This window comes from Diprion similis, chromosome 4, assembly GCF_021155765.1.
Source record: "Diprion similis isolate iyDipSimi1 chromosome 4, iyDipSimi1.1, whole genome shotgun sequence".
Classification (NCBI taxonomy): Eukaryota; Metazoa; Arthropoda; class Insecta; order Hymenoptera; family Diprionidae; genus Diprion; species Diprion similis.
Genome location: NC_060108.1, coordinates 11,079,446 through 11,106,205, shown reverse-complemented (window position 1 = coordinate 11,106,205; position 26,760 = coordinate 11,079,446). Strand labels below are relative to the sequence as shown.

Genomic DNA, 26,760 nt, shown 5'->3' with positions numbered 1-26,760 from the left:
CCGTTTTTTGTGCCTCACTCCTCTTTTATTTAAAAACAGATGACCTGTGCGGTTTCGTAGTTTTTTATTTATATAGATACGTCGTGACGAAAGGGTCTGCTGATTCCGAACGCTTTTCGAATTACAACTAAAATACGTATCTTTCTCACCCTTTTCGAAATAATGCGTGTTCGTACTTATCAAGTCAACGGAGGAGTGTCAGGTTTGGTCACGGCGGAAATTATCGACGTACAGATCTGAGGTCGAATTTGTTTGGTCGATAACCTGGTCGAATAAGTTCTGGAGCGGGCTTATTTGAATGGTACAAGTTATAGGCAAGAGTGAAATAGATTTTTCGAGAATATGAGCGATGTTGTTTCAGGTGAGAACTGGCGTGAAGTTCGTTCTTCGCTTATTCGCATTGTCCCGATGACCCCGCCCGTCAAGTTGGTAAGCCTGCATGCATGCACGGTGGTCGGGTGACTAAACTTAACTAAACTAAACTAAACTAAACGAAACGAAACCACGTGCGTCACAGCCAAATGCAGCGATCTCGCAAATCACCGGTAACAGCCGACCTGAAAATAGATGGTAATTTTGCATCCGCGGATCAGCCGGCAGGGTGTTTAACTCTCGCTAAAGCGAGGAGAGCGTGATGAAAATAAGAAAAAATAAACAAATACGATGTATAAAAAAGGAGGAAGAAAAACAAATCAAAACGGGGCAAACAAAATTGAAGTGGTGCGTTGTAGAAACGGTTTCTCCTGGTGAAATTTTTCGCCTGCAGAGTGCGCTGACAGCCTGCACGCGCCGTTTGTCTTGTATTTAACAAACTCAGAGAGCGATACGGATGCCTGATCGTAACTTTTACTATCGGATTATACTTGTTGTGAGATTTGGATATTTTTCGAAAATCTCTCACCATTTCGCTCACGCGATTCCGTTCAGCCACGTGTGGATTCTGTAAGCAGGGGCCACGCTACCGACAGAAAACTGTCCAAGATAAAAATTTTGAATTTTAGTTTGGATTTTTGTCAAACTTGCTAATTTTTATTTTTTACCGTTTTTTTTCCACTGTGACTTGCAGCACGTTTGGATTCGCATCGTTTGCGTTCGCAAAATACGAACCAAGTCGCGAGCACGAATATACGTCGGGAAACATTGCGCAATTTCTTGGTGCCTCGTAAATCCGACGAATAGCAGAATTGTGTATTCGACTGAAACTCGGTAATGGGTGTATATTATAGGTGCAGATTTATCAACGCTAAAAATAAGAAGCTTCATAAAACATCGTCTATACAGTCTTACAACCCTTAGTTCTCAATACTTGTACATTAGTGTGGTCCTTATTTGGGAGTCGGAAAACTTTTCGCTGGGACGCCCCTCAGATCTGTTTCAAGGAACTAACCTTGAAAATCTTACAGCAAAACATGAAAATTTCGAAATTTTATCATAATTTTATAATGTATTCCTTTTTTTTTATACATATATAAGCTTAATAGCATCACTTTTATTAGGCTTATAACGAGGGAACAATAATTATAAAATTTTGAAATTTCGAGGGCTTGTTCCATCATTATAAGCAATAACTTATCTTACATTTAAAACTTTCAGAGATTAGAGACACATGTTTCAGTTGACGTAGAGGCTTGAAATTTCACACAGATTTTTTTTAATGGTTTGGACCAGATCTGGAGGGCGTCCGAATGAAAATTTTTCCGCCCACCTAATACGGACCACCCTGGTGTACATATATAACATAACACAACCCTGGAATGTTGAACCCTAAACATTATCAGGACGTAATCAACTCATAAAATATTTTTTTCTTTATCCAAAAAGGCGAAGATCCGCTGACTGAAGCATCCATAATTTATCTTTTTCGTTGGTAATTTCACGGGAACGTCACAGTATAGGTGTACTTTCGCTCGTTGAAAGCGTGTTACTATCTTTACCCGAAATCGCTTTTCACCGCACCGAAAGAATCCTGGTATCTGTACACCAATAGACCCAAAACATCAAGTTCCGGACTGTACTCGCTCTTGAAAGTTCTTTCAGTATATTTTTTCTGCAAATTCTAGAGGCTAAGAGTACCAGAGTTTGTTTACATCAAAGTTGGGAAGAAAATTTATCAAAATCGAATTAAACGCCAAGAATATGCGGCAAGATAGTGCGCCCGTAACGTGTTATATGTACCTAGCAGAAAAGTGGAGGATTATGATGTCTGCAGGCTCCGATGGCTCGTAATTTCTGATTTTTATTCTCTCAAGGCAAGCTGCTTCTGAGTTCGTAACACGTTATTGATTCAGAATTCACGTTATCACTGTGGGCTGGATATGGCGCATCTACGCGTTTGTACTCTGATGCTGTGTAGCTAAAAAACAGCAATTTTTTTACTAAAACAACTTCGACTAAATAATTGTATTGGGGTTTCACTTTCATCGTGATAAACTCAGCAAGACTGAGATTACCGACTGGAGAAATCGCCGAGAAAGTTTATTTAACAGAAAATTTGAGAGAGAAAAAACTCGAAAATTCGCTGCAATAATAAACCCTGCCCATGCAAATGTTCCAAGTTTTCTAAATAGTAATAAATTATAGAACGTCTCAGTTCTGTGCAGGTTCATCTCGTACATATTACTAACTTCCCATGCAGGTGGTAAAGATTTTAATACAAATTTTCAACTACATTTCTGCGGGGTGTTTTTTTCATTCGCTTTCCGAAATATTACCAATTGAATATTGCCTATTATTTAAATGACGAAAAAATTGGCGTACAACTGAATATTTCAATCCCTAATGATAGGTTAGGTTGACCCTTGAGAGCATACACTTTACCAAATTCTCAAAATTGGTTACATGAAGTTAATTTCTAGAGGACTGATTACTTTACTTCTGCCTCATCAAGTCAATCAATATTGCCCAATAGACTATACTAGGAATTGAAATCTATTTATCTTTCTATATCCTATATGTTTCATATATTTATAACTTCTATTAATCTAAGATCTTTGAAATGTTGAATCGTTAACATGAATTGACGCATGATTCATCCTTAATTGATGCATGCGCGTTATCCCACTTCAAGACATCTATCAATTTAATTACAAAAGCATTCTGAAGCTATTATCTTGAGACTAAAGCATCTAGTTAGATCGATTATATTGAACTCTTCAAAGTTCTGCAGTTCATGAAATAACTGATGCCTCGCAATTTACTTGGATCCTTCTACATTGCTTAACAGCGTTAAATTCCGATAAATTTCGTGAAAATGGCATCAAAGTTTCGTTCATCAATTTGACCAAAACTTTGGAACAGGTCCGTCTAGCTGATTCGTCCATTCTCTTACCATGTGGAGGCATTGACGTCATCAAAGAGAAGGAAAACGAGCAGCAGAAATGGCCGTGCATTACAGTGGCAGATAACAGAAATATGGCGCCTAGCGTCGCCTGAAACACATCAGTTTATAGTGGTTTGTTTAAGAGTTGCTGTCGCTCGTCCCTACTTCGCGATAACTAACACCCACGTTTGCTTGAGCAAGGGTTTTGGGATTTCTTGGGCGTCACAAGCGACTGATGCAACTGGAACATTGTCAGTATAAATAGCATCACTCAAAGGTAAATATAGATTTCAGAAATATTCACGTGCTTGGAGAGCCTACCTGCAGAAACCTCGAACTACACTTGTGCAAGAGGCGTGTCTCTGCATATGTAAGGTTGGGTGCTGGACTGGCTACAATAGGGCTTCCATATTTAGGGATTTGTTGACGATGGCCTTATCACTGCCTGATTATGACCTGATTACAACTTTCGTAGAATTGTTTTGGTCCACGAACTTAGTTTCGACTTGAGTGGGATGCTTATACTTGATATTTTGTCGTTTTCGTACGATAGTTATAGCGGTTCTGTTATCGTACCAGACGTTGTACTTCAAAGGATGAAAACTGAGTTCACGTAAATACGTTCACAATGAACCAGGATAAACAAGGATCTATTCGGATGATAGCATCGGAAATAAGTTCATCGAAGTTCACTAGGACGTAGTAAATGATAAAAAATTGAACGAGTCCCGGCCATTGTCCAAAATCAATATCAGTGTAAAGGACCTGAAATGACTAGTTGAGCACTAGCCATTTCGTAGTTATAGATAATAAACCGAAGCTGATGTTGTTTGTGAAGCACCTTAACAGGGACGCAACGTGTGTTATTTCAGCTATCAAGAGTGATGAGTACCTCCACGCTCACTAAAGTCTACTAACGAACCAAGCAAACGGCTTCTCTGACACTGTCAACCATCGCAAGTCATCTTGATCAGTGTATTTTCCCCCGGGCCTGGCTCGCGAAGCTTGTCAAAACACACTCTAAAAATATCCTGACCAGTCCTCAAATAGCACCTCACCCACGGAAATACACCAACAAGGGGGGCTGGCCTCCGCCGTTTTACCGCAGCTGTGTGAGATTCCTAACACTATATATTGACTATATAATGTGATGCATTCGTTAGAATATTTTATGTCAGCTTACATCTCTGTGATTGCGTTTCATCCTCTCAGTTGGAGTCGAGTTCATTCCAACAACGCGACACTCAAGCCCCTGCAGACACAACGCGAAGAAATAAAAATTAATGGGAATAAAAAGCAGATAATCCCGATCAATCTTCGAACCTCTGCACAGAAGTTGTTCGCCAATCAGAGAGATAGCTTTACAATTTTTATTTTTTAATATATTAAAACGAGTCAGGGGTATTGAACCGTGATTAATGAACACAAATCGTGAATCCATCTGATAGTACATAAAACATCTGTGGTATATACACGCGGTATGCTGATTGAGAATATGAGACTTTGAACAACTCTCAGTCGCATCATGATACTATAAACGAAAATAGTCCTAAAATGGGTTGTTGACAAATTAATGGAAGATCTTATCGTTAGACTGAAAAGAAAATAGTCGAATTTGAGAAAATACAATGGTCATTATACTAGTCTTGAGTGAATGTATCATGGTTTGAAATTCTTATACACTTTTGGTGAGAGGATACATTTAAAATTGTGTTCAATGAATGAATATGTTTCAATTACCTGTATAAGGACTGTTGGGAGCTCTGACAGTCTGCTGCACCGCACTGTCGACAATATCCGAACTATTGTCAATAGGATCCTTTCGCTAGACTTGCCCAATGGAGCGCGTCGTTGATCCTTCTGTCATTAGTTTTTATTTTCTTCACTAGATAGCGAGGTAGAGTCCACGCCCATGTAACGCTATCCATATTCTGGAATTAAATCATTCCTTTCCAGTACACGGATAACTGATGCCAGGCCAATTCCAAATTCCCAATTCATTTTGTCACGTCCATTATGAGTAAGGAAACTTAACACCCAAAGCAAGTTTTGTCTGGATTTGAAAGCTTGAAAGCCAAATTGGAATATTATGATAGCATGATTCTGATATAATTTAAACATTCGAATGTGAAACTTCTTGCCAGTAAAAAAAAGTAGATTGTACCGTCTGTTTTCATTTTATCTGTTTGTAAAACTCCACTAAATTTACTCCGAGCCCGAGTGATTTGCACGTGTGAACACGTGAGAGATGTGCCATTAGATAGTCGATGACAGCCTACGTTAGAGCAGGTGGACTACTACCTTTTATGACCTACTGCAGGTTGATGCGGGAGACAAGAGTTTTTCACGGGTGTTGAAGCCGGTGAAATATAAAAGGTCTATTCTTAGGCGTCTCTATTTACGTCGAAACGGTATAAGTATATCCATACATTACACCCACCTCTCGGTGCAAGCGGCAACGTATGTTTAATACGTTAACTCTCGATAAATTACCCTTCACCTGGAAATGACATGTCGAGTGCCTTCTATTTACCTTGTATCACCACCACTGTTTTATTGTCGCTATGGGGCTACACCGAGGTTTCATCCACATACGATTCTGGAGGTCGTTGACGTGGGGTGAGGGTGTCGGACTCAGATATGACGTCGTTGTAGACGCCGTCCGGGTAAACCGGATCGATGAACCCCTTGACGATGCCGGAAAAGTTCCAAGGGACATGCATCAAAATTGTTTTTATTACTCCAACCGTGTCTGGTCTGCACTAAATCACACGTCTATGTGTCTCGTATGATAGTGTCTTTTATTGTCGTTCCATGTGAATGGAGAAGAGAGGAAACTACGCTAATCCTTTTAAGCTCAAAGTTTTAACAGTGAAATGCATCGATGAATCCGAGCAGATGTTTATTTCAACTTTTATTGTACGTAAAATGTCAGGGTCCAAAATTAGTAGCCCAAGAATGAAAATTCATATTTTTCTTTGTACAATGGTACTGAAATATCTTCTTTTTTTTTTACCGATGTTTATATTAATAATTAAGATACGACCTGGATTCTCACGAAATTTGTATAAAAATTTTCGAAATAGTGGAAATACACAGAAAATGGTGGAATGGTGAAGAAAAAATGCATGCTCCAAGGTTAAGATGTGTATAATAACATTAATACTCGGTGGTTATTGTGCTTCTATTTTGGTTGGTGTCACGGTCGTTACAAGGCGCGGTAAATTCAGACTTCAAGGATTTCAATCCTGTTTGCAATTCTTCTGTTTCTCTTTTTACCGTGGTTCTAAAAAATCGAAATATAGACGAATTATGACGGAGAATCGGGCGATTGTGTTGTAACGGAAATAGACACGAATGAAAGTAAGGTACAATGTATATAGGAACACACGCATACCTATGATTGAAATTGTGAAACAGTGACCCAGATTTTACCGCGATCTGGTATAGAATCAATATCTAAAGTTGTTTTCGATCAGCAAACTTATCGACGTTCCAACCGGCAAGGTTCAGGCAATTAATTACGTACCCCGTCAGTAACGAAAACCATCTGTTGCCTGCGCATGTGTGCGAAATAGAGACCCGATTCTGCAGGCAATAATAGAAGCGCCAACATTCGGTTGGGGTGAGAGTCGATGATGCAGTCAAGAATTACTTGCCGCATTGAAGCGAGTCTACAGTACTCGAGAGGGTACTTTGGATGGCTGGAAATTTCTACCCCATCGACGCATCGTGTCAGCATCTTTATTATTAAGACTAGCAGCTTGAAGAAGGTAACGGTCATCGATTGTCTGGCGTTACGTTCTTGGGTAGTGTAATAAAAATTCCTTATTTCTATCGAAATCCACAAACGAGTTTTCCACAAATATTTACACTTTCCAATGAAGCGCGATGAGTAGGTGAAGACGTCGCATCTAAGTCGATGCTGTAAATTATTTCTGTGGAAATTATCGTGGATAGGTTTTCCCTTGAATTTACAATTGGCTTTTATTGTCGGGCAATCTTCGGGTGATTAATTAATCATTTCGCTGGTGTGGGAAATTAATCACCAGTTGAGCGGGCTTTGTTATTATCAATTTTATAAATTCTTTTCCAATCCGATAATATTCGGGATCATTTTGATCAATGACTTGTTTGAATCATTTTTTTTCCATAGTACAATTTCTTTACACATAAAAAAGGAAAGATGAAAGGTATGAGCCCCTGAAGTTAAACTGAAATTAAATCTGGCTGACACGATATCTCAACTTTCATGCATCTGAAAAATAAACAAAGATTATTAAAACGTACATTTTCGCAACCGTCTAAAGCACTATCAAAATTATTTAATTATTTATCAATGTTTAATCCAATCTTTTGAACAATTTAAGGTGAAGAAAAGAGTTTGAAAATTTTAAAAGTCTACCACTTCGCTTTTTTTTAAATAGAATTTGTATAATTCTGCTTTAGATCATGGCGACAAGTTGTTTTTCTTTTTTCAAATGCATGAAAGTTGAGATACTGTGTCAGTTAGATTTAAGTAGGTGTAACTTCAAGCGGACAATCCAGCAAGATTTACCATCAAAGCCATTTATTAGATCATAATTTTCTCGTTTATATGTAAATACTTTGAAATTATTAAATATATTTTACGATAAAAAAAAAAAAAAAAATTATTAAAAAAAAGTCATTGAGATGTTAGACTATCCCCTTAAATCATTACAATTCCAAGTCACCACCCCATTTTGAACTTCATATATCAATAATTTAAATTTCATGTGAAGGTGTTGTAAATCACTTTTTTGAAATTTCTATTCTAAATCAATTTTTATTTGCTGGCTAAATTCTGAGCAACTTCACTCTAATTGTAAGCTTTGCTTTTGCATTTCCATACTGTACGTACGCTGGGTGGTCCCGAGAATAAGACGTCATATAATTACCATCAAATACTCAGTTTGTTTGATCGATAGATTATTTTATGGCCACTTTAGAATGCTCAACAGCTGTCTTCTTTCCGTGTTCGCGTTTTGAGTCTTTTCGCATGTGCAGAGTCTAATATTATGAGCAGTCTAGTGTCAATCCTGATGATTTCATTCCAAGGTTACAGTATTTCCAGCTATTTCGTACTAAATCCAGGAGTTTGCATTTTCTATTAAAAATCTAGAACCCTAAATTAATTTTAATTAGTTCTTTTAATTTAAGAAATTCTTTCATTCTCGTTCCAAATTCCTAATAATTTTAAATCAAGATCAATATTTTGGATCATTTCAATTTGAAACTGATGTATTTTGAGTTTTTTATTCCCAGACTTGAATGCAAAGCTGTCTTGTTTGAAAGTATAGAATCCGAAGTCTTTTCACCCGCTGTCCTAAAAATCGAAATATTTACATTTCTAAAGTTAGCATTTGTAATGATTTGATTCGAAGGTTGGTGTTTCAAACCATTTCATTATAAACTAAGCAGTTTAAATGTTTTCATTTGAAAACTGGCGTTTTAAATCATCGCTTTATTCTGACGTTTTTAATAATAATGTATTCCCGGTACAAAATGATAAATCATTATATTTTATAATACCAATATCTTATCTCATTCTATATTCAGACCAAAATTATGAACTCCATTACGTCATAGCTATACGTATTTTATGAGGAACAAGTTGTTTAATATTGATTGTTAGGCAGTAATTATATGAATGACCTTTGTAACATTGTAATTGACCAGAATTTCACTGTTTTAATATTTTAAATAACAACTGTAATATTCTGGATATAATTGGTAATAGTATACAGTAATATAATTTATTTACTCATAGAAATATTTGTTTGTCTATTTTTTACTACGAAAATAAAAACGTAAACCCATAGTTTTCAAGCATAAAAAAGAACCCATTTTACGTAATTCTTCGAAGTATACAAAAGTGAAAATACACAAAAAAAAAGATTCTATGATTTGGTTTGCTAAATCCTTATTCATTTTGACGATTCCACATTTCGGCTTCCTATAGTGAGACTTTTCAGAACAGACATTCGAGTTTTTGAAAATTTGATACCGCAACCCTTCTACATATTATTATTGATCTTCCTTTAAATTTTCACCCCTACTTGTAACAAATTTTTTTTTTTTTTTTTGTCTTCGTGGCCTCGTGTAAACTTTTCAAGATGAATCAACGAAGGCGATAACGTTAAGGGTATTCATTGAATTACCGAAGCCTCGAGCAACCCTCGAAGGGTGCAGAGCCAGAGGTCAGCCGCTGATTTCACTGCGGGGTGTTAATTGCCGACCTTGACATGGAGAAACGCGAAGTCTGAAGCTAGATTAATCAACGCCTGTTACCAACATGCAACGTAGTCTTCGTCTATGAGTCCGAGTCCAAGTGGCCGTCCGATGCGAATCTCCAGAGGCTGCCTGCGCGGTTTTCCACCCCATCGATTGGCCGGACGAGGGTGGGTTGCACCTCGTGCTTTCCAGGTTATAAATAGCTTTCCTCGCTTCCCACATCTACTTCTTCGTCGATGCCCCACCACCTTGTCGAGGGTCAGCATCGCCCACGCCAAATCCCCGGCCCCTCGCTCCGTCTACCCAATGCCAACCCCATAATCCAACAAATCCAACATCTCAGAATTGGACCGGATCCGATACCGTGTACCAATTTATTGACGAAGAGAAGAAGCCCGAAATCACCGATAACTGAACGAAGCTACATTCGGGTTGGATTAATGTGTCAGAATCGAAAGTCTAGGAATCTAAGGGTTGGAATATGGAAGAACCATTTTAAAAATCGGAAAATGGAGTTCACTTGAGTTTACTTACAAGGAACTCCAGTTTAGTGTCTCCCTTCGAATTTGTTGCAGCTTATGTATGTTTGACAATGTTATAAACTAATAGACACATATTTTGATGAGTGTAAAACCCATTTAAAGTGGTGAATACGACCCCTAAAGGTGGGCACCAAACAAGATGATTCCTTGATGAATTTGGCGCATTTGAATCAAACCAACGCTGGAATATTTCCATTGATGAAGGAAACATTTCAGCATTCGTTTTATTTAAATACATCAACCGCTTCTATCCAAAATTGAGAAAGCACCCCATTGGGTGTTCATCTTTGGGAGTCGTTTTCACCTTTTCAAACTGTCTTTTAGTGTCTTTTAGTTTTGGCTATTATACAATATACATAAGTTGCAACCAAATCGAAAGAGGACACCAAATTGATGTTCTTTGTTAGCGAATGCTTTAAACTTTAGTCAAACTGGTTTATTCGGAAAGTGCATAGTAGGAGAGTCACTTATCCAAAATGGTGGTCGACGTTTTGAATTCCGCAACATTCAGAAACTAAAAACGCAAAAAATAGTTAGGGACTTCTAAATGCTCGGAAAACCTCATTTGACTTCAACTTCTCAGTGAATTAAGGTACTCATGAAATTATATCGTTTTTATTTACTGATTTTTGTATTTTCCAGATTGTCTCTACTCTTTAATTCAGGATATCGGTCTTTTTACTCTTTAATGTAAAAATATTATGATCTCATCTGAGAGAATGACCTTTGTGGCGTCCACGTGTGGTTCAAGAGTATAACCCAGCCTTTTTATTTTCATCTCTCACATAGCTCTAGTGTTCGTCATTCGAGCATCGGGTCCACAAAAGGCTGTCATGTGAATACACACATAAATCCAGTGTTATTCCTCGTAAAATCACGACTGAGAAGATCAACGACACTGTAAAACGTATCACGTGAAAAAACTCGTTGAGAAGTACAAAAGAAAAAGCACCAAAAAAGTAAAGAAAAGAAGACGAAGAAGAAGAAAGAAAAAAAGAAGGTACAGGAAAAGAGGGAGAAGAAATGCTTCCAGAAAACCGATTCACGCAAACCTCCAGCTGCCTTTAGGTTATAAATTTGTAAATGGAATAAAGCGCACGTTGAAATTTCTCATGGGTGAACTCAAGTTTGCACGATGATTTCATTGCAGCACTTTTCCAATTCTCACTGAATAAAATCTATTAGATTTCTGGTAATTGAGTATATTTAGAAAATTTTCATTTCAATATTTGTTGAAAAGTCAATAGATAATCCACTACATAATTTTAAAAACGAATATTTATATAAGAATGACTTTTGAGTCCCGTCACTTTTGAAGCGTTATTCAGCCACGAATTTGGTTTTAGTAACATTTTTGCAAAAGAATTCAACTCTCCACAAGACGCTTACATTTAGAAGATTGACCCCGTACAACGAAATCCAGCTGAGTTACGAAGATTTAAAAAAATTAACGTATCCGTCATATCATTAAACGGAAGAATGTCAAGTACTGAAAGTGAACTACTGAAATGTGTTACTTGAATGACTGAAAATTTGATTGAGCATACATCATTCGTTTTGTTTTAAGAATAAGAAATTGTTGTATCAGAACGAATTAAACTTGTTTTAATTCATGTTTTGTTGAGTCAAGAGTTCAATGATTGATTCAGGTAATGAATTTTGTTGTTACAAGAATCTTTTGAATTGACTGAAAATAAAAATAATTCCAGCACACATAATGTATTCTTCGTATGATACCATTCATAATTCTGGTGACTCAAGATTTGGGGGTTTCACTCGGCGTTGAAGAAATAAAACTCGAAAACTTGTTGATGTATACATAAAAGAATAAATTTAAAGAGGGTCAACAGTTTTTGTTTAATTGCAGTCTTGTCAAATTCGATTAATCGAAACTCCTTAAAGTGCCACCTTCGTTCGTAAAAGGCTTGATAATAATCATAGATCACGTATCCGTATCTGGCTTCGCATACGACTACCCGGTCTTATAACAATCTCTGAAGCTACTTCCGTAGCGAGAAAGTTCACCACCTAGTGGCCGTTTCTGGTACTAGCATACTGATGTTTGATGAATAGATTATCTACTTGTTTCAAAGCATGTAGTGTTTCGTTTACCTCGTAGACAAAGTAGTCACAGACTCCAGTTAGATGAACAAAGTATGGCATTCAATCGATGTGAATTATTTGTTGGCTAGCTTGATGAATTCATGTACTTATCTTACTTCATGTACCTAATTGTTCTGCCAACGAGCAAGCGACTTGGTGGATCAATGCATAAACTTCAAATGAAATTCTGTTTAGTTGACTCAATTTCGGAAACACACGAAACGGTTCACTAGTCAATAATTTACTCGTTCGCGACAAGAAGGGCTTTTGTTGAATCAAGGAATTCACTTGACTAAATCCTTTTGACGAACCGGCTAAATCGAAATTGTTGAATTGAAGGCATTGTATTTGGAACAAATAAGGGATACTAGATGGAAGTGAATGTAAATCAGAAAATAAAATTATTACGACTTCATCAAAACTTATATCTGTAACTGAGTGCATCAAATCGTAATTTGCAAAACTATGAGTTGGAGAATAAGGTTCTTCAATAGCTCGAAGAGACGTGCTTCGCGAAAAGCGTGTCTCCAAGTGCTGTAAAATCAGTACCATCGCTGCCACCCGGGCATGAAAGATATTTTGAATTGATGCGAGTCGCCATCGAGCTCGAGGGAATGAGAAATGCGATGATATCGTGGTACAAGTATAAGTATAAGTAATAAGTATGTCAAATTTGACGGGACTGACGTTATTTGATGGGATTCTTTGCAGCTCTTCTCTCTGTCCTCTTTAGTGTCTATAGCGATTCACGGTGCAGCTATAAGAGCCTGTCTGATGTCTGTAAACTTCGAATGTGTCCACCAGATTCCACTAACGTCACAGACCGTTTATTGCAGGTCACTGATCGTCCTTCCCAAGGGAGAACGTAGATTCCACTACAGGAGCACACGGTTTTCGTCAAGTACGGTTTGACTGCGACGATCACTGTGATCTTCAATTCAACGAAACGTGTAATTCAGGGTGAAAGTCAATTCTGCTATTCGACGTGGGACGAGATTGAACCTAATTTTCGCTGAAAATATGTTTGGCTCTAACAGGTTTGTCTGTGAACTGGATTGTTTCAGCTGTTTTATGCTCTCTGTATCCGACGAAACTATATCGATGTATTTTTATACTCACAATGCCGGCTATTTCGGTTTATAATACTGCGAACAAATTGGTTATCAATTACAGATTGCGTGGGATTTTTCTCCAGAAGTGCTTCAGCACAATTCAGAGAAAAGCGAAGGATATAATTTTTAATGAAGCAGTCCGCGTTTTCAGGTATTTGGAAATTAATTTCGCGATCATGTTTATCAAATTGTAAGTTGTATTAGGGCATTATTTTTTATACAGGAGCTATGAGAAACGATTCGTTATCCCTTTGCGGGAATTTTTTAGTTGGATCACCGCCAAGAACGTTTGGGCGTCCTGCCTTGAAGGAGATATTCAACCGTAAACAGCGGATGGTGTGAAAATCGAACACTGAATTGTCTGTAAGACGTTATAATAGACTGTGAAAGAGCACATCAAATTTTCTGTATGAAACCTGACTCACTCTGCCGACATTTTTTGAAAAAAACGAGGAAAATTAATAAAAAAGTTTCCGACGTTCCAACTCAATTTTTTTTTGTTTGTCACAAGTCACAAAATCATTCAAAGTCAAAAATAAAGATTTGACCTGCCATTTTTTTCCATGCTCCAACCATAAGGTTCCGAAGGTTACTCACATTCAAGACTGTACTTATTATTATCTGCAATTAATCAATCTCGTAGGTACATATAAAAACAAAAATAAAAAGTACCGTAATTCGCTACAACTTCGATTCCATTTATTTTCGGATGATTTCATCATTGATTTGAAATCAAGCTCGGTTGCATAAATATACTTCAAAGATAAATAACTACGTCTAGATTGATAAAAATAACAAGCAAAAAATTTCATCGATCAGAAAAAAAATCGATAGAAATGAATTTACTCTAATTATTAAGAACTGAATGAACAAATAATCTTAAACTTCGAGTCGCTGTAATACACGATTGCTTAGATTTAATCAGAATCAAATCCATCCACAGGGAAAAATCTGTATGAATTATCCAAATCCCATAAGAAATATAGCAAAATTCATTCGTATTCAATAGATTCTCGCCTCCAAGGTCTGAAAACTAAATCCATGGTAAATTCTTCGACTCGAAATTCATGGAGTAATCCATGCAGCACGGGTAAAATTGGCCCTATCCACACCTGAAGCCGGAAATGACTTTTCGCGTCGCCCCGGGTGAAGTCGGATTCTCATGGGTGGTTGCGCCGCTTGCCGGGGTCCCGGGTATCCAGGCTGCGTCGTCATGGTGACGAGACTTTCCCCAGGCATCCCCAGGGTCCGGCTCCACCCCCACCAACAACCCTCCGCGACGGAAGCCGTTCAAGTGGTTCTTGCCTTGGCACCCTAATTATTTCTGCACCCACGCTGTGACGAGGCGCTAGGGAGCTGTAACTTTTTTTCTCCAGCTCAATGAATTTTAAAACATTGTTGTTTGTTAATTTGGTGGATGCGATTTTACTCTCGAATGATAAGGAAGATCATTCGGCACAAGGAACTGCTTTGAGACTTATGATGGTTTAACGTATATCATATCAAATTGCATAAAATTTAGGAAATCTTGAACTTGGGAGCAGTTTTTGAAAACGAAGTTGTTGGTACAAATATATTTTGGACTAAAATACTATGTTAAGTGGCCAGATTTAAGAGGATTCATTCCTGACGGAGTCAAATGTCACTACACATAACTGATGCGGTAAAAATGCCGCAGCTAGTCGATGAAATTCGATCTGTGCGAGCAAATTTCATAAAGTTTTGCAAAAAACCTTAGCAAAATAATGAATTTATCTAACGATTTCGCAGCCGCATTTCAAATGGATAAACGAAGTGTTCTTTAGTGAATTCTTTTAATGAATACTTTTTGCGACTGAATGCATTTCAGACTAGGCTATAGAAAGAGAAAAATGAAAATGTGGATACATGGTGTTCTAAGCATTTCCGTTATACAATATTAACGTTTATTTCAATTATATACAAAAACAATCAAAACCAAATATGCGTACATGTTTACCCGCCGTCAAATTATTCGTACGTACGTATGTTTTCACGTAGATATTTTCAATTGAACTAAGCCCAAAACATCGTCAGACCACTAATCTCGTTTAATAGTTTATCGTCACATACAGTGCATTATCTTACTTATGGTTTTAGGGTAAGGCCAAGTCGTCGGATGGCAACCAGCTTTTCATCTCTTTTTAATATCTGATTTTATCAAACAATATTATACACAAAGTATCTAAACATATGTTCATTTCGCTTCTATATAAACGTATAAATATAGAAACGTGCCAGTTGCGAATTCGATTTATTCCTACGTTTCTCACAGCGAGAAATCGATCAATATTGAATGAATGAATGAATGAATGAATGAATGAACGAATTATGAATAAACAATAATGGTCAATTAAATTACCGCTACAACTACAAATAATCCACTTCCTCGCTGCAAGTGCATATGTATGTATCATATATGATATATATATATATATATATATATATATATATATATATATATATATATATATCACTTCCGCTATCAGCTAGTCTCATTAAAATACGTAATTAGAATCTCATTCAATCCGCAAGTGTACCAGAATTCAACTTCACTCGACCGAAGAAAGAAATTAATAGGTACGCATATCTCACACACTTCACATATATACTGCATGAAATACGATATACGTATATAAAAATAGTCCGAGGACATTATTGAAGCTTACGTTTTTTTCCGTGAAGATAACTCGTTATCTAACGTTTGACTATTGCATCTATACATATGCACATCAAATTTTCATCAATAAATGCGATAAGGTTCCTGAATTTCATTAATCACTGTCTTTATATACGTGTACGTATTCATACACTCGCGTATCAATAATTTATAGTTCAGAATTAAATATGTACATCACTTTGTAAACTTATATTACTCCTAAACATATATCATTTATATACATGTATATAAATATGTAATATACACGCTATTGCATATGTCTATATTCTATACATATATGTATACATGCTGTATATATCGTACATGAATATACATGTGTTATATATATATATTGCCTAATTTCTAAGGGCATCGTAAATTACTACAAGAATATATAAGGCGAGGAAATCGCCATTTTTTTTTTTTTAGCTATAAATGCACGCCTCAATCTATCGCACTTGATGCAGTTACCAAATAATTTTTTTTTGGCTCCTTTTTCTGCCACATTTGGCTCTATTAGACACTTTTCCTATATGAATGCGCTACTCGCATAGTTATATAGTAATACTCTGTTTTCAGTGGTTAACGTGTATCATGGCTTCTAAATCATCGTGTACTGTATTAGTTTTAGAGTCATGTACGTGTATGAGTCACCGTCAATTTGAGAGGGTATATTTTTTATAAAAAAATCAAATGGAAAATATATTGATCTTCTTTAATTTTTCACTCCATGATGCATTTGCATTTGCATGTCGAAAATTGTTGCTCTATTTGTCAAAACTCCGATTGTTGATGATTAAACGATTTCTAATAGGATATCGCTACTACAACAAATATGTCTGTACACTAACGCGATGATTATTATCATTGCTGTCACTATATTTGTTAATGTTATATTATATCAAGACGGCTATCAATGTTATCATTAATATCTATTATCATCTTAGCAAGTAAATTTCATGGAAATGTTATTTATTGTCTCTATCAGTCCGACATGGATAGCGCTCCTTAGACGCCGGACTTTTAATACATTGACAAAAATACTTGTTTGTTCATTCGGCCGAGGAAGTAAAACATACATGAGGAAAACTGCGAATTTTCCCATCATTTCATTCAAAGTAATTATCATTCTCATCGCGGAGTTACAAGACGAATCACGCGTGACATGACATCATCATCCGACGTAGAGTTAACCAAGTTCAGAATATCTATGTACAATAATTTTAAAAGTATAATTGAACTTTGGTGAAATTCTACCCGTATCATCAAACCGTCATTCACGCATCTACGTTTTTATTTCGTTTTTCAAAGATGCATAGTTTGGCGAACGACCGCAGCTACCAAAAAACTCCCGTTAACTCATCAATCGTAATTACAAAATGGTGGCACATCATAATTACTGACATTACCTTGAATTTATCAGGTTCGAATATTCAGCGTTTGGTAAAAATTTGGCTAACAAGATGAAAAGCAATGTTTCTCAAATCTTTTATCAATGAATTTCGAAGCTCATAGATGAAACAATATGGCTGCCGTTAACACACTAGCGATTTTATTTCGAAGATAAGATTATTTCCATACCTCACCGGCTATGGAGTGTTTTTTCATGCTAAACGGAATGATGGCAAGAACAGTTTAGTCATGATTTCATTTCGTCCAGAAGCCGGAAAATCGAAAATTCACTCATACTTGAGCGTGTCACTCGTATCCCACGTGCCACTCATGGTTCGACCCAATTCGGATCACCTCGAATCACTCGCGGCACGTTCGCCAACCCAGCAATTCTAATCGATCGTAACTATCAAGCTGTAGTAATAGACTACTAACTCGTCCCCTACCACGCATAATTGACAGCGGTTAAATACTACATCTGTACCAAGTTCTATCGCGACGAATTCACTGGAGCAATTGTGCTCTGATACTCCTCGACGGACTTCTGGCACTTGATCTTCGCTCTGCCCAGACTGGCAGCAACGAATCTCTGCCATTCGTGCATGTCTCGAATCGACTCGACCACAGGTACCTTCGCGTCAACCCTGAGGCTGGGTTCGCTGACCGATCTCGATGGCCTAGCCAGCACTCACATGGGCTCGGAGTTCAGTCCGCCGATCAGCCCGGGCTCACCGATGTTGGAGTCGCACTGCATGACCCATTCCCAGATCCGTTTGGTAACGACCTTCTGGTCAACGGTGGTCTCGAGGCCGTAGCTGTTGAGCAGCTTCTTCAGTTTGTTCTTGTTCTCGTCGACGTTGTTTTTGTCGTCGACGAGCGTGTCCAGGTAAAGCAGACTGTCGCCTCGCCTCGCGAGGCTTTCGCTGACGTCGACGGAGGTGGAGGTGGCGCTATGGCTGAGTTTGTTGACGCACCAGGAGTCCTTCAGGTACTTGTTGATCTCGGTGATGTTCGCTCGCTTCTCTGGCTTGTGTTCGAATGTCCGCCTAAAGTACCGGAGCAACCGGGGCGTGAACCGCCTGAACATGGCGGGGATCTTGGTCGTCCTTCGCTTGAGCCAACGTTGGAAGGCCGAGTAGTCGGGGTCCTGGATCAGGTCAGCGCTCTGCCAGGGAGGGTTTCCGGTCAGGCAGACGAAGAGCACGATCCCAAACTGCCAGCAGTCGGCGCTACGCTTGCAGGTGTATCGCTCGTTCTTTATCACCTCGTAGACTTCCGGTGGTAGAAACGGCACCCACGTGCATCGTATCCTGTTCACCAGGGTTCCCTCCTTCTTGGTGCACCCAAAGTCGCAGAGTTTTATCTTCGACATGTCGTGCGTGAAGACCAGGACGTTCTCCAGCTTCACGTCGCGGTGTGCCAGCTGTTTGGAGTGTAAAAAATCAAGCGCCGAGGCCAGCTGACCTCCGATTCTTTTGCTCACATCCTCGGACAGCCCTCCAGCCTTGACGTTCCCCGAGAGGTCACCAAACGGCGCGTACTCCTGGGCGAAGACGTAGCAGTTTTCCGCCCTGAAGGCCACTGCGTATGAGCTCAGGATGTTCGGGTGTGGACTCAGGTGGTACGAATAGTGGAATTCCCTGTAGAAGTCCTTCTCCGACGTTAACTCCTGGTGCACAGCTTTTAGCACCACCCGGGTTTGCGTTCGCTTGTGCCTTGCCAGAAGCACCTTCGCGAAGCTGCCCTCACCCAACGTCTTCTCCACGTTATACTCCTTCGTGAGGTCCAAGTCTTCGAGGGCGACTTCCTGCACGCGGTGAATGCCCGACTCTTTTTTTTCGTGAAGCTTCATCTGCAACAAGAAGTACATATATTTATTTTTATCAGTCTTTCCAAATCAATTATGTGTGTAGGCGAATTTGGGCGACATTTCTACAAGAAATTTCAAATTTGGGAATAGTCGTATTTTCTGCAGGTGTTATGTAGAGAGAAAAACGGTAAACTTAGGACACTGAGTGACGCGCATGCGCTGAATAATTAATACAATTCAACTTCATTGGTCAGCGAGATCGTACCACGACAATATTTGTGTTCGCTAGTCAGGGGTGCCAACTGACTGAATGAAATAAAGTTATGTTGTTTTGATGACTCGTGGTAGTCAGTTGACGATAAAAGTTTACAAACCAGTCCAGATGACTTACATATAAACTGCTCGAGTTATGCTTAACCTAAAACATTCATATCATCTACATAAGATCCATAAGCCACGTTTGCCAGACTATTATCGATAGAAGTGTCAGAGAATTTGCATGCTTGAACCTTTTTTTGTGTCGTAAAATTTTCAGAAATGTCTTTATGGTTTGGATTCAAAATAAGTTTTGAATACATTACTACTTCCTTTTCAAAAGTTATACTCGAATCGGAAATAAAATATTTTTGTTCCGGTTACAGGAACCCGTATTTGTCAATGAATAATTATGTTTTGTTTGTAAAAATCATATTAGTAAAACCAGAATTTTCTCCACAGTTTGTATAATTTTTTCAGAATAAAATTATCTTAATACAAAGATGTCTTTCTGTAAAGTTGAACATATAGTGACATCGGAAATGAAATTCGTGAATTAATAACCGTAACAATTACCCACGTGCCCAACTGACGTAATTACACCAAAAACAAGTTTAATCTCATTTCAGACTTCGCGAAAAAATATTCTTCCATATAAATTATAGTATCGAATGATTTCTTATGATTAGTTTTTGTGCGACAACAATTCTGCGAACTACTATAAACAATTATACATGTAAGCAATATGTATGAAATTTTCTGCTCTTCTTATTTTATTCTTCTAAAGAGAAATATAATTTATACCCTACTCGTAAATAATTTGTTCTCATCCTGAATCCTGAAATGGATCTGAAATTATATAGCTGAACCAGACATATAATTGTACCTGATTCATGAATCCAAACTTTGGGTGTAAAAATAGCCTCATTACAACGTACTTTCTTTCTGGATAAAATTTGTAGGTATTATTAGAAATTAAGTATAGATACATCAATTGTGTCTGTTTAATTTATCGTAAATGTAACTCAAACATATAGTTTCCAAACGATTCACCGAAAAATTATGCACAAAACAATTTCAAACGCACTGACACCTGTCAGTTTCCGTTCACCTGTTTTGCACGTATCAGTTAATCCATTGCAGATCACGTACCTCCATGCGATTTAATTTACATGTTTCCGAATTATTTGCGACGTATTTCTCATTAGAAAACCTTCGATTTGCATCATTCATTAGTGAAGATTAATCTTCGGAAACAGTTTTGTGAATATCTCATCTGAATATGAAATATTCATGTTTTTAAACAATTTCAAATATGAGCATTAAAATTGTCAAGATCCCTAAAAAAATCCCCAGATTTACTTCTTCGGAAAACTAGATATAGATCGTTTAATATGGCAAAATGAAACACGAGGTGATACAATGCAAGGTAAATGAACCAATTTTCCAAGTGAGGAAGAATCGGTGGCATGTGCGTCATGCTTATACGTTTTACGTCGGACTGTGTGCGTTTGACGCACGCGATTATTAAACGACATCGATTCTCAGTCTCGAAGCGCAAACGGACCGAACGGCCTTTTGTCAATACATCATCAGTTGTGAAATGAAATTTTCAGCCATCGTGACGTCATGATATCCAGCAAGCGTAAAGTGAAAAAAGGGGGAAAACGATAAAATCCAGACAGACCACGAGCACGCAATGGAATATATTCCAGCAATGATTGTTTATAACGAGCTTCTTCATTCTGCGGCAAAAACTTGGCGATATGTTTATTATTCTATCTTACCGATGTCTGTGAAAAAGAAATGTATGTATAAAAAAGAAATATCGGCACCGTTAAATACTAGGAAAAAAAAAAAAAAAAAAATTTATCGCCGTACTTTGATCATTCAAAATATTTTTATGCTATACTCGTATGTTTTGTCTTGAAATAGCGGTAACAGTAGGTACGCCTGGATATGCAATGATGTCGTCGCAACGAACGAAGTAAAAAAAAAACGGTTTTATATCTTTGTTCTTGTCCATTGATCGGCAGAGATATAGAAGGAAAGTAAATCGAAAGCTTTGGCCATTATCTGAACACTTCATATTTGTTGGATGATCGGAAACTATTTTTTCCAGCCAATTCCAGCCAGTAATTAATGCCAGAACTTGAGTAGAGATTTATTCGAAGAAATTTTCTGTGGTAAAAAATGTGATAAAACGGTTGTTTCATTTGATTCTTCTCATTAAGCGTAGAAGATAAAAACGTGGTAATTATCGAGAAAAAAACATTTGTTTACGGCTATATCAACAAGATACTGTAACTCTAGCCACAGTTTTTTGGCTGAGTTGGCAAGGAGTTTGGATCAACCTGCAGAATTATCATATGCGCCACTGTTATGGCTGAAAAAACTGTTCTCTAATTGTCAATTCCATATATAGATCGAATACATTGACACTTTTTTCCTTGCTTTTCTGACCTATCAATATTACTTTAACATTTGACGTTACTCATGCCATTTGGTAAAAAAAAAAAGAAAATGAAAAAAAAAAAAACAGGAAGAAAAAGCAAATGCAAAACAACTTGAAACCTTCATAAGGGGAGATCGAAGTAAGCAAATTGTTATGGTAAACCACTGACGTCTGGGCCTTATTTTTCCTTTGTTTTCACATAAATTTTTCAAACATTTTCGTCCCAATGCACGACCGCTAACATTATTATTTCCCAAAATATGAAGCAATTTATTTGTATCCTAGAAAGAAACTATAAGAGACGCATTATTCTGGATTTGATTGGAATTGATGGATTTGATCGAAACCTTCCAAGCCTGCTATACGATTTCAGGTAGGGAAGTTCGAAAGCTGTAATGCTGACCTGAGAAACTTTTACACTGGATTTTTGAACATGCAACTGAACTTCGGTTATGGTTTTCACATTTTTAATCTATGATCGATTGTCAGTGACGTAATGAAACTGTTATAATGTATTTTCAAGTAGACTGGAAAGTGAGTTCAATAAAGATAATACAATTAGCTTTGGAAAAGTTTCACGACGTACGGTTAATATTCGTTTTATACAGCTATTGGCGGATGATTGATGATTAAACAAACTGAATCAATCCTTAATCGCAATAATAAGAAAATTCAACCTCTGCTGGGATTCAAGCCGTTCTTGCTATCGGGAATTCATCATCTCTTCGCTACGCTGAATATTAACCATGAATTAATAAAGTATCAATTAATCACGTTGCCCGAACAATTCGGAATTGTTTGAATTTTCAATACCATATTGGATCGACACTATTTCCCCGTAAATGTTTTCTCAGACGTAAAACAGCTGGCGTTCGATCCAATATAGCAACCGTACTTGATTAAGCTACTTTTGATTCATTAATCGCCTACCGTCGCAGCCTTAATCCCAATAAGAGTTGAGTAATCGGATGTGCTCACTTTTTTAATGAGAAAATCTCTGTGTTCCCAATTAATTTGTCAGAGATTATACTAAATTAAAATCAGAGCTAATAACACTTGTCCGTCAATATCAGCCGCAGTGATATTTAAAGGGTTCAGTTAATCATGAGGTAACTTAATCCACGACTAATCCATCAAGTCTGTTCAAAAATTAAGAATGAAGCTTATTCTCGACGATTGCATCATTGGACTGATTCAATTGACAGGGTGTTGAACAGCTTTTTGAAAACGGTGCCTTTTCCGCACGAGTGAGAAATGTAACGATATCAAGAAATGAAAAAAGAACACTGAGAGGTAAGTTTTTGGCGACGTCAGGTGGCACCTAAAGTCGAAAAAAGTACCCTTAGCTCATCCGAGAGGCGATCGATGCTACTTTAACTCGGCTGGCTCTCGTTTGTCGAGCTGGACTTCAGCCAGCATGCACCCTTACACTTTTCCACCCTCCCAACCACCTCGCCTGGTTTATACCAGCACTTCCAACCTCCCTGCAAGTTTTACAGTTCAAACTCGAGACCTTTGCACGGGCGTGGTCGATAGGAAATATCCGGATGGTTGCCTGGCTCGAGTGCCAACCTCCCAGACTTTGCACAATAGTGAGTGAGGTGAAAGAAATTTTGAAGAACCCTATTTTGTGTTTCAATTTTGAGTGACATGAACGATGCGAGAGCCGGAGTCTTACTCAGCTGGAATTTCGAGGAAACCCCAACGCGACCATCAATAACGTCGGACGGTTCACGACTAGATGATAGATTTTCATCCATTTATTCGACCAGCTCCTCAACGACCTCCCATAATGTCAATGGCTCGACAGTTATGACTCTCCTCGTCTGACCCAGGACCGGATTGGTCGATTCCTGGATGTTCAATTTCTATTTATAACAACAGTCCGACGCCAGTATAACCTGATTACCGGACTGTATTACCGAATCGAGATACCTTCGAGTGAAATTTCTGCAACTTGTAAAAGTCACCTGATGCCACTTGCAGATTACCCGCGTTCAGGCTATTCAATCTACGCCAACGCTCAATCTTTATTGCAGTCACTCGGAAATTGACCAGCTTTTACGGTCCATTCAAGATGGTGAGAGAAATTTCATCATAGTATGATTGGCATCGAGAATGGACGAGGAATTCAAGTTACTATTATGCACCTTTAGAATACCTGAAGAACTTGAATTCACAAAATCAAACTTTCTTGATGCTGTTTTCACGGTTTGCTAAATTTTAAGTAATCCTAAAGCTGCAAAGTAACGACTTTTTTTCTATAGATTCATCATTACAACAACGTTACAAACTACAGCCTCATGAAAATGGAATGCCTACATGTCAATATACAAGCTTGCTTTGGGAAATCGTGTGAAAGAGAAACTATTTATTTCCCACAAAAGCTGATCAATCAAAGTATGGAGAGAAAAAACAGGGGTTGGAGTAAAAAAATTACACCGACTCAAGATTCGCGAATAACTTTTTTGTCAGAGACTTCTTCCGGACAGCGGAAAAAGGAACTTCGTAACGTTTTACCAAAGTTTAGAATTTTTCGTGACGAGATAAAATCTCTTGTTTTTCGAAAGTTACAATCCCAATTCACGATAATAATAACGTAAGTTTTGAAGTTTCGAACTCACCTTTGAATAGCCTCTTGTCGACGGGGTATTCCAAGAAACTGCACTGATATTAGAAACAATTGATTTACATTGTCGACACAGGTTCGAGTAAAATCGCCTCGTTTCCTCGGCAATCACAACCGGCCCCGGGAAAATCAGTTTTGCGGATAATGTTAAATCACATGTAACGCGTGGATTGTTTGTTGATTATTGTTTGAATTATTGCTCGTTTAGGTGATAATGTAGTTGTGTCATTAGACGCGATTGTTGAGAGTAAAACTGCCACTCAAAAAATCATTTCGTCACTGTGTTTACCTGCCTGCCAACGGAGCTTCGGCATCACGTTTTCATTGGTGCGCGGTTCCCAACGTCTGACGGCGTCGCGACGCTCGACGTCGTTTATATAGACCTGAACCGACGGCGTGACGCGCAGACGTACATTCGTCCGATATTGCGGAAAATTTTCCGGACCCGATTTCACGACCAACCTCGCCTCCGTTTTTCTCACTCGCGTTGCTCTCGCCTCCAGCTTAGATCGCGAAAATCGCAAATTTCTTTCTTCTAACTCGCATCAGCATCTCTAAGACGCTCGTTAACCCCGAACGCGAGTCATCGGAAATACAAACACATGTGCGAAACCGAATGTTTGGCCATAATTTACGACGATGCACTCGCTGCTTGGTCCTTGTGCAGCAGATGCGAGAGAATAGAGAAAAAGGAAACGAAATTATACGTGCAAATGAAGAAGCGCGTAATTTCTGGAAGGCGTTCAATTTTTCTTTTCCTCTTTTGCTGCACGAGACTCGCCATTTTCTCATTTTCGTTTTATTATTGTACGAGCAATACCGTTTCGGTGAATGATTTTTGCTCCCTTTTTACGCCACAGTTCTCATGTTCCTGACGTGGAACGCTTCGCACCCTCGAAATAAGTTTGCACATGTCGTTCGCAGGATTGGAGCGACGACGTTGCTTTTGTAATGCTAGACGAAAAGTGAATTGAAAAGAAAGAGAAAGAGTATTCCTAAAAAATCTTCATCGACTGTACCGAGTGGATTATCGTAAAATAAATAAACTATAGATCCAAAGTGGCATGTGCCAGACAGGCTGTATCGATCGTTAAAACTCGACCTCGATGGTTCCTGAGATGAGATTAACTAACGGATGAATGAAAGCCAGCAATTTCAGAGGCAATTACAGGTAATGTAGTCTCTTGGTCCTCTTGACGAGCGCGTTTGTGCAGGTACCACACACCATAACGCGTATACAGAGCTAATAGCTCAAAGAGATATACCCAATGATTGATGTAAGAGTCCCAAATTGAGAAATGGATGGGAGAAGCAGAAGCAGAAAGAGAAAGAGAAAAAGAAAGCGAGGGGAATCGGAAGTGGGTGGAAGGACAGAATTGGAATTCTCGTGACGGCGTGGGCGATCAGTAACTGAGGGTATATCTATAGGTGCGAAGCTCACCTACCATCTATTTATGGAATAGGATAAACCGCTTGAATTACAATTTCCATTGCGTTAGCTGAGATTTTTCTGAATTAAGAAGGTTTTTCAAAGTTGGTATAACGGATTCTCCCCCAGATTACGGTAACAAGATTTTTTTTTTTGTATACTGCATGAGAAAATTGAGTTTTAACATTTAAATCGATAAAGATAAACAATTTTGCACAGTGATATTAAATTTCGCTCAGTTTTGGCCACGTATGTTCTCGGCACTAGGTGTTACATCTGATTCCCAGCATATTGGCTTCGCGCTACGGATTCTGAAAATTCTATGTACGACATGAATAATGTGTCACGTTTTTTCCTCTACCGTCTGAATTACACACAAACGTGATTACTGGAATTCAATTTCACTGGTTGCGTGAAACCTGACATCATTTCTACGTCGAATAGTTAAAAACAAAGTTTATTCATTACCTCTGATTAATAAATAATAATATACTATGATTTACAGCAGACAATTAAACAAGCTTAATAATCGATCGTTAGATCACACATTATAACACGAAATAGATCACATTTCATTCGATACAAAAATCCTTACAAATATATGAAGTTCGATTACATTTTAACAGGGTGAAATATCACCAATAAGTTGTATTAATTCGATTACATATTTTCCATTCAAATTTCTTTTCTTCAACAATCACAGGGAATGGAAATTAGATGATTATAATAAATACACTGATCAATGACCATCATAAAATTGGTACTATGACAAATTTTCAATT

The 26,760-nt window shown here is 38.0% G+C and overlaps 1 protein-coding gene across 1 annotated transcript; it reads right to left on the bottom strand.

Annotated features, from left to right (window-relative positions):
* Positions 1-16,755: 16,755 nt before the first annotated feature.
* Positions 16,756-24,884, bottom strand: LOC124405633 (serine/threonine-protein kinase meng-po). The gene is made up of 2 exons (XM_046880680.1): positions 24,545-24,884; positions 16,756-19,252 (listed from the first exon to the last, which is right to left on the bottom strand). The coding sequence occupies exon 2, from the start codon at positions 19,250-19,252 to the stop codon at positions 18,089-18,091; it is 1,164 nt and encodes a 387-aa protein (XP_046736636.1). The 5' UTR covers positions 24,545-24,884; the 3' UTR covers positions 16,756-18,088.
* Positions 24,885-26,760: the final 1,876 nt, after the last annotated feature.